This window comes from Babylonia areolata, chromosome 32 (genome assembly GCF_041734735.1).
Source record: "Babylonia areolata isolate BAREFJ2019XMU chromosome 32, ASM4173473v1, whole genome shotgun sequence".
In the NCBI taxonomy this organism is placed as follows: domain Eukaryota; kingdom Metazoa; phylum Mollusca; class Gastropoda; order Neogastropoda; family Buccinidae; genus Babylonia; species Babylonia areolata.
This window is the reverse complement of record NC_134907.1, coordinates 4836423-4855119: the sequence shown is the minus strand read 5'-3', so window position 1 is coordinate 4855119 and position 18697 is coordinate 4836423. Positions and strand designations below refer to the sequence as shown.

The 18697-nt window shown below is 46.8% G+C and overlaps 1 protein-coding gene across 1 annotated transcript; it reads left to right on the top strand.

The window, feature by feature from the left end:
• Positions 1 to 10520: 10520 nt before the first annotated feature.
• On the top strand, positions 10521 to 18386 carry LOC143276482 (uncharacterized). Its single transcript, XM_076580997.1, has 6 exons — positions 10521 to 10708; positions 11285 to 11503; positions 12727 to 12968; positions 15327 to 15426; positions 16119 to 16335; positions 17236 to 18386. Exons 1-6 carry the CDS (start codon positions 10654 to 10656, stop codon positions 17432 to 17434), a joined length of 1032 nt encoding a protein of 343 aa, XP_076437112.1. The 5' UTR covers positions 10521 to 10653; the 3' UTR covers positions 17435 to 18386.
• Positions 18387 to 18697: the final 311 nt, after the last annotated feature.

Below are 18697 nucleotides of genomic sequence, written 5' to 3'. Positions count from 1 at the left end.
ACCAACTGTTCACCAGATTTCTCCGGGTCGGTTGGTTAGTTTGGAAGCGAAGGTCTCCTGTTGCACATTAAACCAGTGTCCTAGTGACTGCAGGTTCCTGAATGACCAGATCCGACATTCCGGACTCGACAGAAATAACACATCTCCATCTTCGTGCTTTGTACATGGCGCTTTGCATTTCACCTTCTGGAGTCAGAGACATGGATCATTTGATATACTGAAAGGCTTGCAGAAAACAAAACTATTTGCGAAATTAAAAGCCTATCAACCCTTTATTGTGTCTTTTTTTTCTTTTGTTACTAATGCCCTGTGAGTTTAGTGAAGAGATCAAGAAAAAAAAGTCTGAAAAACTGAGATGTGTGAGTTAAAAAATGTAAGATAATGAATACCTTTTATGCACGTACACATAAACCTACAGATTCTCATATGCACGCACAGAAACTATGCATGTGTGTGTGTGTGTGCGCACACACACACACACACACACACACACACACACACACACACACACACACACACACACACACACACACACACACACACACACACACACACGCTCCTTTTCCTGCCATTGGTTATTTTTCAATGCTCCAAGTGCCAGTTTACCGTCTCACCCGAATGACCAGACGATCAGTTAGACTTCGCGTCAAACTTCCAATCAGCCAGGCTGAGAGAGTTACCGTGCACCACATGTTATATGCTTTCTTTTTAGAAGGGTCTGTTCTTTTCGAATGAATATACAGAATTGAAATTTTGTTTCACAATTAAGGCTTGTATTGGCCTACTATCAAATCTTCGACGATTTAACGTAAAATTGTCTGGTCGTTTTATTTCATCACTCGGATATCACTCTTTTCGAAATTATTTTTATACAAAGACCTGCAGTGGTCTTCTTGGAATTATTTCAGAGCATTTGGATGAACATTTGATCCTTTGGAGAGTCACACTGGTCGAGTTGCTTCCCCTACCCCCAAAATGCTGTTTTGCCAGGAATCGCCTTTAAATCGCAAAATCGTATGGTTTTTGTGGCTAACATTTAGATATGCCATGTTCCCCTGCATCTGAAAGAGAGGCTGGGATCCAGCTGGAGGGATGCAGAGAAGACAGCCTAGAGTCGAGTTCGGTGGAGGAACGTCGTTGATGGCCTATGCTCCACAGAGAGCGAAGGGCTAAAGTAAGTCAGTCAGTTCCTCTGAGACACCGGAGAAAGCAATTTTCAAACCAGACCGCATCGTTTTCAACAAAGAAGGAAGAAAGAAAACTAATCAAAGTAAAGGAACGTGGACAACAGAAGGAACTACAGTATTTGAATATGAAGGCTGGAAAACGGTGCTTCAAGCTGCAGGACAGAGAAAAGGGACGAAAGATTCTTACAAAGAATAAGGTGCTTTGACCTTTTAGCATGACAAACAAAATCCCAGTATTGCTGCTGCAGGCAATATTTGTGAGGTCCAGTCTGTTGGAGAAGTGCTGATAAAGAATGTAAACAAGACCAAGATGAATTAGAGGAGACACACACAGGTTTACTTTCGAGCATATGTGCCAGGTGATTGACAAGGAAATCATCAACAAACAGGAGTACTTTGGCAGAGAAAGCATCCAGATCCCAGCTACAGAGCACAGAAGCTGAAAAGAAAAGTTGAAGCTTTGATCAGAAAATGTTTTATTCTTTTAACCAGGGAGAAAAGCTGCAGCCGTACCTTGTGTACAGTTCCACAAAGTCTTGGAACCTCCACTGGCTCCCTGCTGACGATATCATTCGGCAGTCGGATGTCCTTCCCAGTCAGTTGAAACTCGTTTTAAATCTGTACTGAGGTACGATTTGTGCCTTCCTCTTTGGTCAAGGGAAGAAAACGACGGTATCTGCCAACAGTGTCATTTTTTTTCTTTCCACGTTCTGTGCTTTCTAGCTCAGATCTGGAAGCTTTCTCTGCCAAAGCACTTAAGTACACATTGCACAACTTAGAGGGTATCATGATCACCTGTCTGATGATGATTTCTAAGCCAGTCACCTGGTACACGTGTTCGAGAGCAAACCTGTGTGGATCCTCTAGATCTTCCTGGTTTGGTTTAGATTCTTTGTGAGTACTTCTCTAACAGACTGGATCTCTCAACTATTACCTGCAGCAGCTGTGGTGATGAATTGGTTACCATGCTAAAAGGTCAAATGACCTTATTTTATGTACGAGCTTTTCATCCTTATCCTCTTCTGCAGCTTGAAGCACCATTTTCCAGCCTTCATATTCAAACATTGAAAGTCCTTCTGATGCTCTATGTGCCTTTTTCTACACCTAGTTTTCTTTTGTGTTTCTCTATTGAAAACAAAGAATACGCTGTGGCTTGCAAAATGCTTTCTCCGATGTCTCGGAGGAATGCCTAAAAGTTTTGGCTGCTGTTGAACAACTTCATCATCAAAGTATTTTTAAATTCTGAAGCGTTTTATAGCAATTTCTATCTAAGGGCTTAGGTCCTCAAAAATTTGCAGACATGCCCATGCGATATAGGAAGTCTGTAGGTTCCAGCAGTCACCGTCTAACTATGTCTTGAATGAAGCTTCTCGGACTGAAGCTGCAGCTGTTTGTACTAGAGATACAGACAAAGGGTTCACTTCAGCAGATACACAAAACAAATGTAAATGTTAAATCATCATACCCAATATTGTCCACTAATCAACTCCATCAAATTATTGCCCCAGTAAAATCATATTCTTGATATATTTGCTGTTTGAGTTTAGGAGAGTTAGACAAAATATTTATTACATTTATAAACATCAGGTTGGCCCCAGAATTACCTCCCAATTACCTTCAAGACGCAGGGGAACATGGCATATCTAAATGTTAGCCACAAAAACCACACTATTTTGCAGCTTAAAGGCGATTCCTGGCAAAACAGTATTTTTGGGGTAGGGGAAGCAACTCGACCAGTATGACTCTCCAAAGGATCAAATGTCCATCTCTGTATAAAAATGATTTCGAAAAGAGTGATATCCGAGTGATGAAATAAAACGACCGGACAATTTTAAGTTAAATCGTCGAAGATTTGATAGTAGGTCAATACAACCCTTAATTGTGAAACAATGAATGAAGATATTTCAATTCTGTATATTCATTGGAATAGAAAAGACTCTGCTGAAAAATAGAATGTATAATATGTGGTGGTTTCCTTGACAAAAGTATGATTTATGAGGGGTTGAAGTTGAGCTTGTCTTAATTTCATTGACCGGGACGGGAGAGGGTACCGTTGTGTCAAGGGCAATAACTCTGAGTGCGTCCCAATTTTTTCCTTGGGAACATGTAAAGTTGAGTTCAGCAGACACCGAAGTAAACCACGAAAACGGAAAGCTTTAAACTATGGGCACATAGTGTGCAGTATCCTATGTTAGTACTTTCTGTCAGTGTGTCTGTGATGGTTTTCTGACCATCTGACGCTGACCTACTTTTTTCACAATTTTTCCAGTTAACGTGTTATATTCAAACGCTTTTATAATGTTACCCATTTACTTGTGGTAGAGTAACTTACTCTACTGTGTTTTACGTCAGTAGTGCAACGTACTATTCTAGTTTGTCAGAAAATCACATTGGCCTCCTGCCTCCACACCCATCCATTTCTTCAAGTTTGGCGGCCATTTTTATGTCATGAAATATAATCGAGCAATGTATATGAATCAAAATATATTCTACATATCCCAAAGTAGGAAACAAACAGTGCTGTTGTGTCGCAAGAAAGAAAACTATCGCTCTCAGTGAATCCAAACATGTGCTGTAACTGTTTTTATTTTCGGCCGCCATATTGGCGGCCATATTTAAAATGCAAACAATGAAAAATGAAGTTTTCTTTAAAGATAACTTCTGCTAAACATTTCCTGGGAAGTCTGTCACAAAAATAGCGTTTTGTATTTAAAATATAATTTTATACAAATTTTTTTGTAGTTCAGGCCGCCATTTTGGCGGCCGGTACTGCCGTTCGCTGGAAAATGTAGACGACGGGGGGATAATTGAGTCACAATGCACTGTCCTGTCATTACAGGCCGTTCGCGTGAAATGTCTGAGTTCAGTCGTGACCAGTACAGTCACCTTCGTGGCACTTTCTCGACTGTCACTTTAGTGAGTCATTGTTGTGTGAGGAGGGGGGGGGGAGGGAGACAGCGACAAAACAAACTTGTGGGGGGATGGAGGGGGGGGGGAGCGGTGTGGTGGTGTTGCTACTGAAAAGGTTAGCTCAATGGAGTTAAAAACAAAACAAAACAAACAAAACAAAGCAAAACAAAACAACCCCCCCCCAAAAAAAAAAACAACACACACACACAAAAAAACACACACACACACACAAAAAACAACAACAAAAACAACAAAAAACAACAACAACAACAACAAAAAACAAAACAAACAAAACACACACACACACACACACACACACACACACACACACACCACTGAACGAACGAACAGGGGCTGGGAAGGGGGGACAGGCTGGATAAGTGAGTGCAGTGATCTGAGGAGCAGTGGTGCTCTCTCTCTCTCTCTCTCTCTCTCTGTCTCTCTCTGTGACCACTGGCGCGAAACGAACCTCTTCACACTGCACAACACCAGGTGTGCTCTGACAGTCTGTCACACGGTGCTCGCTTCACTTCCACCTGCAGCGGTGGCTCAGTGTGGTGCTCTTGAAGCAGGACATCCCCCCCCACACACACACACACATACACACACGCACACACACACACACACACGCACACACACACACACACACACACACACACACTTGCACACACACAAGTATACACTTGCATACACACAAGCATACACTCTCAAACACACAATAAGTATGCTGGCAAAACGAGCGCGCGCGCAAGCACGCACCCTCCCTCCCCACCCCGACACATACACAGACACACAGACACATGCACAGACACACAGACACACACACACACACACACACACACACACACACACACACACACACACACACACACACACACCACAACACACACACACACACACACACACACATGTGGTGTGTCCATCGAGATCGATGATGACCATCGTTGTCATCCAGATGGGGGATGGGGGGAGGGTGGTGGTGGGGTGGGGGGAAGGATGCTCATGAGTCTATCTGTGAGTGCGCAGATGGCTGAATAGTCCAATCTGCGCACGAAATGTTCGCTGACAGTTGGGGCAGACAAAGACAGGCATATCACTGTCAGGGAGCTTGTTTGCCCGTGACTTTCTGGCCTGCCTCTTCTGAACAGCTGCAGCAGTCCTGTTGGCCTCGCACAACTTGGCGCCTTTGTGCACAGCAGCGCGCCATTTGTTACGGTCCACTGCAGATTCCTCCCAGGAGTCAGGGTTGATATCAAACGCTTTCAGAGAGACTTTCAGAGTATCTCTGAAGCGCTTCTTCTGACCTCCGTGTGATCTCTTCCCTTGTTGCAGCTCGCCATAGAAGAGCCTTTTGGGCAGCCGATGGTCTGGCATGCGCGCCACGTGTCCAGCCCAGCGAAGCTGGGACTGCATCAGGATGGTGAAGATGCTGGGAAGGGTGGCTTTTGCGAGCACCTCTGTGTCTGGGGTCCTGTCTTGCCACTTGATGTTCAGTAGCTTCCTGAGGCATGTTGTGTGGGAAGTGGTTCAGCTTCTTGGCATGTCGTTGGTACACTGTCCAAGTTTCGCAGCCGTACAGTAGTGTGGGGAGAACTACTGCTCTGTAGACCTTTAGCTTGGTCTCAAGACTAATGCCTCTTCTGTTCCAGACATTTGCACTGAGTCTACCAAAAGTTGCACTTGCTCTTGCAATCCTGACATTCACTTCATCGTCGATGGTCGCATTTCGTGACAGTGTGCTGCCAAGGTATGTGAACCGCTCCACCGCACTGAGTCTCTGACCGTTGACTGTGATGTTGGGCTCAACGTAGGGTTTCCCTGGGGCTGGCTGATGGAGAACTTCAGTTTTCCTCGTGCTGATGGTAAGGCCGAAGTTCCTGCTGGCAGTGGCAAACTTGTCGACGCTGAGTTGCATGTCAGCTTCAGATCCAGCGTTGAGGGCACAGTCATCAGCAAACAAAAAGTCTCTGATGATGTCTGTCATGACCTTCGTTTTTGCTTGAAGCCTTCTGAGGTTAAACAGCTTGCCATCTGTTCGGTACTTTAGGCCGATTCCAACATCGCCATCTCTGAAGGCATCAGTAAGCATTGCAGAGAACATGAGGCTGAACAGCGTTGGAGCCAGGACGCAGCCTTGCTTGACACCATTTGTGACAGCAAAAGGAGCAGATGTTTCGCCATTGTCCTGGACTCGAGCCTGCATGCCTTCATGGAATTGGCTGACCAAGGAAATAAATTTCCGAGGGCATCCGTACTTGGCCATGATCTTCCACAGTCCCTCTCTACTCACGGTGTCAAAGGCCTTAGTGAGGTCGACATAGGTGGAGAACAGATCAGCATTTTGCTCCTGACATTTCTCTTGCAGCTGCCTTGCAGCAAACACCATGTCGGTGGTTCCGCGCTCTTTCCGGAATCCACATTGGCTCTCAGGCAAATGACCTTGGTCAAGGTGTGCTGTGAGGCGGTTTAGTAGGATCCTGGCAAGTATCTTGCCTGCGATGGAGAGCAAGGAAATGCCCCGATGGTTATCACAGGCTTGCCGGTTCCCCTTTCGCTTGTACAAGTGAATGATAGATGCATCTTTGAAATCCTGGGGGATCGTCTCTTCTTTCCACATGAGTGAGTACAGCTGATGAAGCTTCTCAGTCAGCACAGTGCCTCCATCCTTGTAGACCTCTGCTGGTATGGAGTCTGAGCCAGGTGCTTTGCCACTGGATAGCAGACGGATTGCTTTCTGGGTCTCAAGAAGTGTTGGCGGATCGTCCAGTGCTTCGTTGGTGGGGACTTGTGGGAGACGGTCTATGGCTTCATCATTTATGGAGGAAGGGCGATTTAAGACACTGTTGAAGTGCTCAGCCCATCGTTCGAGAATGTTCTCCTTCTCGGTGATCAAGGTATTCCCATCTGCACTGAGGAGGGGGGATGATCCTGAGGATGTGGGGCCGTAGACTTCTTTTAAGGCATCATAGAACCTCTTCATATCGTGCCTGTCAGCATATCCCTGGATCTCATCAGCTTTGTCACTCAGCCACTTATCCTGCATCTGGCGTAACTTTTGCTGAACAGTCCTGCGGATGGCATTGTACGCATCCTTTTTTGATGTGGACTTTGGGTTGCTCAGGTGGGCTTGATGCAGACGGCGTTTCTCATCCAGAAGCTGCTTGATTTCATCACAGTTTTCATCAAACCAGTCTTTGTGCTTTCTGATCATGGGTCCCAGGGTCTCTGAAGCTGTACTATAGATCAGCTCACGCAGGGTCCTCCAGTCAGACTCCACATTCTGGTTGTTCAGAGAGGCGGATTCCAGACGATCTTCCAGCAGCTCCACAAAGGACTGTTTGATGGTGATGTTTTTCAGCTTAGCGATGTTGAGCCGTTTTGGAGCCTTCTGGCCTTGGGGGCGTCTCTTGGGCTGGATTCGAATATTCAGCTTCGAGACTACAAGGCGATGGTCTGTCCAACACTCGGCGCCGCACATGGTCTTTGTTACACGTACATCTTGCCTATCCCTTTTCCTGACGATGACATAATCGATGAGATGCCAATGCTTTGAGCGAGGGTGCATCCATGACGTCCTGTTGGGGTAGGGAGGCAGAAAACTGTGTTGGTTATCACAGTTCGTGCTCTGCACATGTCTGAAGCAAAAGCAATCCTTTGGGTTGCAGTGGCCACACCGTGCTTCAATCAACCCATCCCGAGATAGTAGTCAGGCCAATAATCTAAGTCCCCAATTATGTTGGGAACTTGTTGAGTTCAGAAAACGGTAACCACAAAAACGGAAAGTTAACCTCGAGACAAGTTCGCCTACTTCCATGGTTTGTCATGGTTGGTGGCGAACCATCTGACGCTGAGGTGCTTTCAGGCAATTTGTCCAGTTAAGTTTATATCATAACCCCTATCAGTTGACCCTTTCTTGTGTGGTATTACCTACTTGCTGACAAGTGCTGTTTTTTGCAAAAACCACCCCAGCCTCCACGTCCCTCCTTTTTTCGTGCGCCACTTTTTACCCAGAAAGTAGTAACGCAATGTATAACAAGATTCCTACATTCCCACAAGTCAGTCTCACACAAGTGCAGTGTCGAAGATAGAAAACTTCGATTCCGGAAATCCAACAGTGCACGTTTTCATTTTGGCGCCAAATGCCCATATTTTACAATGCCAGTGAAGTTCTTAAGTTTCCAACACCAATCGTCACAGAATCGTCTTGTTTTATTATTTTTCTTTTGTTGTTTCGACCGCCTTTGTAGGGTCCTCCGCCGTTCGCGGAAAATGTAGCGAGGGGGATAATGAGCACAGCACTTTTTAAAGGCCTGCGTACTTTTCTACACAGCCCGCATTTCCGACTCATTTATGGTCAGGAGGAGGGGACAGCGAAAAACAACTTGTGGGGATATGTGGAGACTGAGGGGTTCACTGTCTCAGGAGTTAAAAAAACAAAACACAACAGCAACAAACAACGGCCCCCCCCAAAAAAAAACTCACAACCAAAACACCACACACACAAAAAGCAAAAACACAGAAAACGAACAACACACACACCTCCCACCCCCACCACAACAACACACCATGCGAACGAAGGGCGAAGGGGACCGCTATAGTGAGTGCGGGTCTGAGGCGGGTGTCTCACTGCTCCTGCCTGCCCACACCTTCTGTTCGTCCTCCTTGACCTGCCGAAAAGAACTCTCACACAAAACACAGTGCTCGACACGACACGCATCCTCACTCCACCGCACGTGCCAGGCTCGAACAGACACACCACCCCACACACACAACACACATACACACACCACAACACACACACACACACTTGCACACACACAATACACTTGCACACACACAAGAACACTCCAACACACACACTAAATCTCAAACCCCCACACCCAATAGACACACACAACACACAACACAGCACAAACACACAACACAGACAGACACACACACACACACACACACACAACACACACACACACAACCACAACACACACACACAACACACACACACACACACACAGACATCACACACAACACAACACATGACACACACACACACACAACAACACACACACACACACAAGTATGCACAACACACACACACACACACACACACACACACACACACACACACAAGTATGCACAACACACACACACCACACAAACACGTACACACACACACACACACACACACAAACACACACACAAACACGCACACACACACACATGAACAACACACGCACACACACAGAGAGACACACACAGACACACAGACACAGACAGAGACACACACACACACACACACACACACACATGCACAACACACACACACACAAGTAGGCATAACACACACACACACGCACGCACGCACGCACACACACACACACATGCACAACACACGCTCACACACACACACACACACACACACACACACACACAAGTATGCGCAACACACACACACACACACACACACACACACACACACACACACACACACACACACACAGGCTTGTTCTGCCGCAGTCGACCTCCAAAACGTAACAAGCACATCCACACCAAATTAAACACCAGGGACATAGTTGACTGAACTATCACGACTGAACTGCAGCATTCCAAGCGAACTGCCTGTAACAAGGACAGTGCAGCATTACCCAGCTGTGTATGACAGTGATCAACATAACATGCATAACTCAGCCACGGTGTTGCCAATGGCTCAAACAGTTCCCTGCCCCGCGGCAGCCATTAAACCACCAATCTGTATTTGTGTTTCTTTTTATCACAACAGATTTCTCTGTGTGAAATTCTGGCTGCTCTCCTCAGGGAGAGCGCGTCGTTATACTACAGCGCCACCTATTTTTTAATATATTTTTTCCTGCGTGCAGTTTTATTTGTTTTTCTTATCGAAGTGGATTTTTCTACAGAATTTTGCCAGGAACAACCCTTTTGTTGCCGTGGGTTCTTTTACGTGCGCTAAGTGCATGCTGCACAGGGGACCTCGGTTTATCGTCTCATCCCAATGACTAGCGTCCAGACCACCACTCAAGGTCTAGTAGAGGGAGGTGGGGGTGGGGTGGGGGAATATCGGCGGCTGAGCCGTGATTCGAACCAGCGCACTCAGATTCTCTCGCTTCCTAGGCGGACGCGTTACCTCTAGGCCATCATTCCACATAAACCAACGGCCAGATTGACCAGGGAAAAGATGGCCAAATCATGGTAGACGCAAAGTCACGTGTTTCGCCGGAAGAAAATTGCTTTAAATTGAGGGCTGTTTGACAGTGTGGATGCAATCAGAAACGTCCATGTGGCATCAAACATTTGATATATGCATAGTGAGCACTCTGGCAGAATGAAAATGGTCTTTCTCTCACCCCCGCCCTTTTCCCCCGCTCATGTTCATATAATGGATCATTTCCTTTTTTATCTTGGCTTTTATAATGGATCATTTCGTTTTTTAGCTGTGAAAATCACTATATCGCACGGGAAAAAATTGTGCGGCACACATAAAGAGAGAGACAGAGAGCAGGAGCAGCAGCAGCAGCATCGTCAGAAGACTTCAACACAGACCATGGACTCAATGACCTGTCGTGGATTTCTGCTTCTTGTCTCTCTTCTTCTGGGTGGTGAGTTGGTTCTGTGATTTGTAAAACAACACTTCATTGGTTTGTTCCACTGTGTGCTTTATTCCATGGAGTGCAAGTCCGTGCGAAGCTGTCAACATTACTGTCTGGAATCCGTACCATCTGTGTCTCTTAAAGGAGTAAAACGTTACGCAGCATTTTTGTGACCCTGCTAACCCTGTTAACTGCTTCCTCGGCTGCGTTATGTGCGTAGTGGTACCCCGCCCCCAGTCTTCTCAAGAGGAAAGATATTGGATAACTGACTTATGTATTTCCCGATATTCTAAAATTTACATAGAGAGAGAGAGATTGGTGGGGCAATGAGGAGGTTACTTTTCTGTCAATATGCAGATATAGTTATTGTAAAGTTTAGATACAGTCTCTTCTTCCTTTTCTTGTACTTTGAAGAGCAGCCCGAATGGTGCACGCATGCCAATAATGCACGTGTAATTGGGAGAAGAGCATGCAATTGGCGTTGTACTCGATGCCCCACATTCAACCTGGGTGTGGGTAATGGTATCACATCTTTTTATCTATTTATTTATTCATTTACACTTTTTTTTATTGCATTTTGTCCAGGCTGTCACTGCATTGACCCTATGACGTCACAGCCCGTGGTGACGTATACTGCATCATTTCCTGAGCATCCTCTATGGAGTTACATCTCAATCGACAGTCTTCTACGTCTCCCAGACAACCGCATGCTTATCGGTGCCACTTCAGACAGGGAGTTCAAACTGAGACTGCTGTCGTTCAGCCAGGACGGACCTCACGTGCAGGTACTGGAGGATCTGCCTGGTAAGGAACTGGTGGGGGTGGTTGGTGCTGTTCCTGTGATTTAAAAATAAAGTGTATGTGTATGTGTGTACGTGTGCGAGCGCGATGGCGACGCGACATGGGTGATTGAAAAAGACATGGCAGAGAGAAGAGAAAGTCGTACACTGTGCGATGAGGCTCACCTGTTTGTGCGATGAGGCTCACCTGTCTGTGCGATGAGGCTCACCTGTCTGTGCGATGAGGCACACCTGACTGTGCGATGAGGCTCACCTGTCTGTGCGATGAAGCTCACCTGACTGTGCGATGAGGCTCACCTGTCTGTGCGAGTAAAAACTCGATGTTTGTGACTGGTCTCGCGACAACACCTTTGTTCTGTTTTGATGTTTGTCAAAGGACAGTTCCAACACGGACAGAAACATCTGGATCTGCTTCCTTTGTCACATGTGCTTGTGATTTATTTTTATCTACGACTTGTTCAGACAACTGCTTCTCTTCTATCTCGCGGTGAAGGGTCAAAAATGCCCAATTCTGAACTGAGACCTGTTGCCGATCTGAGCTCACCATGCCTCAAAATACGAGACTGAAAGACTGTCAGCTGACTTCCTTATCTTTGTCTATGTGCCCACTTCCGGTAATGCGCAACGTTGGACACTTGTCCATTACCATCAGGTGCAAGCCACTTCGCATCTCTCTCTCTCTCTCTCTCTCTCTCTCTCTCTCTCTCTCTATATATATATATATATATATATATATATATATATATGATTATATGCAGATATATCATTGAAATAACAATAACAAATCAACATTGAATGATTGTCCGTTTCCACTTGTATATTTGGAAGTGAGTGAATATGGGCAATCGTTTTCTGTAGTTGTTTTTTGTTGTTGTTTTTTTTATCCGGCCTTATTCTGAAGTCCTCATCCGAGGATCTAGCCCCACTGGAAACATTTCCATGGAGTGCTGCCAGCAGTTCCTGAATTCATCTCTCTCTCTCTCTCTCTCTCTCTCTCTCTCTCTCTCTCTACCCCACCTCTCTCTCACCCCCTCCCTCTCCTCTTTATTTCCCTCTACTTTCCAAGACTGTCGCGCATTCAGAGTTCTCACAAACCCAGTCAATAAACCAGTCAGTCGGTAAATCCGACCAAGCATCCAGTCCAGCAATCAGATCCTGTCCCATCAAGCCAACCAGTTCAACCCTGCCCCAACCAAACAACCAACCAACCGACTTGTCCTGTTCCAGGTGACGTCACCTCGATGGCGTTGCTAAGCAGCGGGATGGTGGCCGTGACGCGGATGAGGAAGGCCAGTAGAAAGGTGTCCATCCTGCAGTTCACGCGTAGCGGTCACCGGGTGGTCAGCAACCTCACCCTGCCCAGCCACAACGCCGGGAGGATGTCCCGCCCAGTGGTGGCCGCCTGGCCCCACAACAACGCCTTCCTCGTGTCCACCTTCCACCACGACCATCAGAGCACCACTATCCAGGTCTGTGGTCTGCTTGCAACTACTACTGTAACTACTACTACTACTACGATATGACTGCCACATGACGTATCACTCACGTCAATAATGACGTCATTAATGATATCATCAAAAGAAGGAAAATAACTCTGGAAGGCTGAACATTCACACGTTTGATCTGGCGTGGTATATACAAGAGGAAGGTGGCAGAATGGTTAAGACGCTCAGCTGCCAATACAGTGTCCGTGAGGGTGTGGGTTCGAATCCCGCTCTCGCCCTTTCTCCCAAGTTTGACTGGAAGCGTCCAGTTCTTCTGATGAGACGAGAAACCGAGGTCCTGTGTGCAGCACGCACTTGACGCACTGAAAAAGAACCCATGGCAACGAAAGTGCTGTCATCAGGCAAAATCATGTAAAAAGAAACCCACTCTGACAGCTACACAAATATATAAACATGCACTCAAGGCCTGACAAGCACGTTGGGTTATGCTGCTGTCAGGAATCTGCCTAGTGGATGTGGTGTGGCGTATATGGATTTGTCCGAACGCAGTGACGGCTCCTCGAGAAACTGAAACTGAAACTGGTATATCACCGGATCGTTTTCTCTATTTTGGGCTAATTTATCTGGATATTGATTTATGACTGAGACTCCACTTTGTACTGTTTTCTTCTTCTTCTTCTTCTTCTTCTTCTTCTTCTTATTATTATTATTATTATTATTGTTATCATTATCATCATTATGATCATCATCTTTCATCATCATTATATTTATAATTATTATCATCGTTATTGTTCTTACCACTATTATTTTTATTGTTATTATTGTTGTTTATTTATTTATTTACTTATTTATTTATATAATTATTTGAATCTTGTGCTGAGACAAATCAACGTGCTTACGCACCAGCCATTCACAAGCATGCATAACTCAATTCACACAGACAAAAAACGCATATGTAAATGGAAAGCCGGAGAACCTGTGGACAGGCACGGGCCGGGAGGGGCCCGGGAGGAGGGGGTGCGGGGTGGTGGGGGGGTATTTTGGGTGGAGAAAGGTTTTTAAGCCAGATTTGAAAGCTGAGTGCAGAAACTGGACTAACGAGTTTAGGTAGGGGGCGGGGGGAGGGGTTGTACGGGCTGTGGACAGAACGGAGGGCGGCGGATTGAGTTGAGTTGGGGTAAGGGTTGGTATGCTGACATGGAACGCGTTTGGGAGGGTAGGGTAGGGGAGCGTGGAGTTCGGTTGGGTTGGGTAGTGGAGGGTTGGGTATGTTTGGGTTGGGTAGGGGAGGGTTGGGTATGTTTGGGTTGGGTAGGGGAGGGTTGGGTATGTTTGGGTTGGGTTTGGGATGGTTGGGTATGTTTGGGTTGGGTTTGGGATGGTTGGGTATGTTTGGGTTGGGTAGGGGAAGGTTGAGTATGTTGGGGTTGGATAGCAGAGGGCTGGGTATGTTTGGGTTGGGTAGTGGAGGGTTGGGTATGTTGGGGTTGGATAGCAGAGGGCTGGGTATGTTGGGGTTGGGTAGGGGAGGGTTGGGTATGTTTGGGTTGGGTAGTGGAGGGTTGGGTATGTTGGGGTTGGATAGCAGAGGGCTGGGTATGTTGGGGTTGGGTAGGGGAGGGTTGGGTATGTTTGGGTTGGGTAGGGGATGGTTGGGTATGTTTGGGTTGGGTTTGGGATGGTTGGGTATGTTTGGGTTGGGTAGGGGAAGGTTGAGTATGTTGGGGTTGGATAGCAGAGGGCTGGGTATGTTTGAGTTGGGTAGCAGAGAGCTGGGTATGTTTGGGTTGGGTAGCAGAGAGCTGGGTATGTTTGGGTTGGGTAGCAGAGAGCTGGGTATGTTTGGGTTGGCTTGATTTCAAAAGGGTAGGTAAATTGAGCTATGTTGTGAGTTATGGGTTGGATGCGCAGGGTAGGGAAGAGCTGGGAAGGATTGAGTAGGATAGGGTTCGTTGGATGTTTGGGTTGGGAGGATAGGGTTCGTTGGATGTTTGGGTCGGGAGGATAGGGTTCGTTGGATGTTTGGGTCGGGAGGATAGGGTTCGTTGGATGTTTGGGTTGGGTAGGGGAGGGTTAGGTAAGAGAGGGATGTGTGGATGTGGGGTCTGCTGTGTGGGGTCCGGACGGATTCATTTGGTTTAGGTAAGTTTGAAGCCAGTTAGTATATATGTTTTTTCTCTGTCTCTCTGTCTCTCTCATTCTGTGTCTGTCTCTCACTCTCCTTACAAGCTTGTATGCTTGCGCGTATGCGCGCGCGTGTGTATGTGTGTGTGCGTGTGTGTGTGTGTGTGTGTGTGCGTGTGTGTGTGTGTGTGCGTGTGTGTGTGTGTGTGTGTGTGTGTGTGTGTGTGTGTGTGTGTGTGTGTGTGTGTGTGTGTGCAGTTGATGTGGGTCAATGGCATTGTGACGGAGACAGTGCTGGAGGACATCCCGTTCGCTGTGAACAACATGGCTCTCTTTGGGGATGACGTCTATGTGTCTGGTCTGTGTCTGACCGCCTGTCTGTCTGGTTTCCTCTCTTTCTCTGTCTGCCTCTGTCTGTCTCTCTCTCTTTCTCCCTCTTTCTTTTCACATGTGTGTGATTTGTTTGAAAAAAAATTTGGGAGAGACAGACATAAGTGTTTCTGTCTTTGTATAACATAATATATATTCAATCACCTGACGTGGAATCCATGCCATGACCATTTGTACAATGCGTCAGTTTTCTTGATTTCATCCATATCCCTCCTACCTTGAAATCATTACGGTCATTACAAATCGTCACGAGAAGGTGTGCATTTCGCAGCATCATAGAATATAAGCCAATTCAAAAGGATGTACAAAACACACACACACACACACACACACACACACACACACACACACACACACACACACACACACACGCACACACAAACAAACAAACAAACAAATAAACAAAACAGAAGATACTGTCATCAAACGTGTTTAAACTAAAACGTTCATATATTCGTCTTTGAGGAGAACACCTGTTGTCCGAATTCCTTAAACCTTTTTTTGTTGTTGTTGTTGTTGTTGTTGTTGTTGTTGTTGTTGATGCTGTTGTTGTTGTTGTTGATATAGGCCTCAGCCTTTAGTTCTATTTGATTTGATTTTATCTTATTTTTGTGCTTTAGTTTAGCTTGGTTTTGATTGATTTGATTTGATTTGATTCAGGGGTGAACGTGACTGAAGACGACTCCCCGGTCCACATCTTCAGACTGAACCTCCGCACCAGGACCATCCACAACAACATCGGGGATCTCGACCTGCAGGAGTTAGCCGGGCACCAGTTTTACCAGGGGGCCTTTGATAGGTGGGGCACCTTCTACGTGCCCACTTGGAGCATTCCCAACTGCAGAATCAAGGACAGAGACGAGCAGATTTGCTGCAGGTTAGTTGGGGAGGAGGGTGGGATCAGGAGACAGGCGTGTGTGTGTGTGTGTGTGTGTGTGTGTGTGTGTGTGGAGGGGGGGGGGTGGTTGTTAGTATAGAGGGTTGGGGTGAGGAAAGAGGCGTGGGGTGGGGTGGTGTTAGGAGAGAGGGGTGGGATGGGGTGGTGTTAGGAGAGAGGGGTGGGATGGGGTGGGGTGGTGTTAGGAGAGAGGGGTGGGATGGGGTGGGGTGGTGTTAGGAGAGAGGGGTGGGATGGGGGGTGGTGTTAGGAGAGAGGGGTGGGATGGGGTGGGGTGGTGTTAGGAGAGAGGGGGGATGGGGTGGGGTGGTGTTAGGAGAGAGGGGTGGGATGGGGTGGGGTGGTGTTAGGAGAGAGGGATGGGGTGGGGTGATGTTAGGAGAGAGGGGTGGGATGGGGTGGGGTGGTGTTAGGAGAGAGGGGATGGGGTGGGGTGGTGTTAGGAGAGAGGGGTGGGGTGGGGTGGTGTTAGGAGAGAGGGGTGGGATGGGGTGGGGTGGTGTTAGGAGAGAGGGGTGGGATGGGGTGGGGTTAGAAATGATGGGTGGGATGGGGTGGGGTGGTGTTAGGAGAGAGGGGTGGGATGGGGTGGGGTGGTGTTAGGAGAGAGGGGTGGAATGGGGTGGGGTGGTGTTAGAAGAGAGGGGTGGGATGGGGTGGGGTGGTGTTAGGAGAGAGGGGTGGGATGGGGTGGGGTTAGAAATGAGGGGTGGGAGTGGGGATGAGGTGGGGTTAGGATAGAGCGGTGGGGGTGGGGGTGGTATTAAAAGAGAGGGGTGTTTATACAGCTTTGTATAGTCATTTTGAAGTGATAGAAGATCAGTTCTGCAATTGTTTTCTTTCACTTTCATGTTTAAAAAAACTGATCTCACCCTCCAGGTGCATCATGGTGATCACGACAGAGGGACAGAAGCGGGTCATCCAGCCCTCTGACGTAGGACTTCCGGTTTACGACTCCCGGCATATTTACGCAGTGACGACAACACCCTTTGGTTTTGCCACCGCGACCGTGGTGGAAAAGAAGAAGGACTGGAGGAAAACGAGACAGGGAGTGATTCAGGTCTACGAACTGGTTTAGAGCTAAAGTCTGATTCTCTCACAGCTTGCTGCTGTTGGTGGGCAACCTCGTCACGATGAGCATGTAATGCTAATGCCTTGTTATCCGTTATCCTGTTTTGTTTCAGATTATCTTCTAAATCAACAGACAGCCTAGTGAGTGTGATAATGATATTGTCCAGTGACGGTGATGGTAATATCGTCTGATGACGACAGCAGTGATATCGTCTGGTCCAACATTGATAATTACTTTGTTATAGATGAAATCCTCAGAGGAAGGAGATAATGACGACTGTCGATGTACAGGCTGGGCCACATCGATAGTTTGCTTTCAAAATATATCCTCAGCATGTCTCTCCCAGCAAGAAAAATAAGGATCCAAAATGTGAATGGTTTCATTTCTAAAACGTTTCTGATTGGTGAAGTTACTTTCTGTAATTACGCTGTCGTGGCTGACGTTGAATGAAAAATGATTATGATGACAGTGAGGGTGATGACTTCATAGCAAAACTGTGGAGGAAGAATTGCTTGTAAAGTCGTTCTTTTTGTGGATGGTGAGGGTGGGTGTGGGAAGTGGGTGGAAGGGAGAGGGAGCAACGTGTAATAAAGGGGATGATGATTATGGTGATTGATGATAGTGATGATGATGATAATGATGATGAAGGTGATAACGGTGATTTGGCAAGTTTTGGTTTGTGGAAAAGCGGTAACAAGAGGCTGTTCCAGGAAGAAAAAAAGAGCAGCATATTCAAAATGCCGTTTGCCAAAGAAAACCTAATGTTTTGTTCCGACAATCTGATACATGGCCAAGTTGTGCACCTGTCAGCCCGTGCCTTTCAGTGCTTTACCTCAGTCATTCCTGCTGTTTTTCCTGTCCTGATTATATAGTCAAGTAGAAGAACGCATGGTATTTCAGTTTACTCTGTCTCCATGTAATCACGGTGTGTGACAGACAATAAAATCTGGCCAGGCAACCCACTGCTCTCCACAGTGTTTGTGTTTCTCTCTCTTGGACACGGATCGGCCAGTGTGGATGTGGAAGTGAGTGAGAGAGACTGTGGAGATGTGTGGAGAGTGATGACATCAGAAAAGCAAGGTGACTGTTCCACTGACCCACAGTGTTGTACTGGGTTGGACCGTACTCCAGGTTGCACACAACACGGGTCTGACAGGACGTCTCAGAGGCACTGAAAGGTAGGTCCTGACACCCACAGGAGATGAGAGAGATGGGAGAGATGGGAGCTGGATGACGAGGACTAGCATTTGGAATACTACTGGTACACAG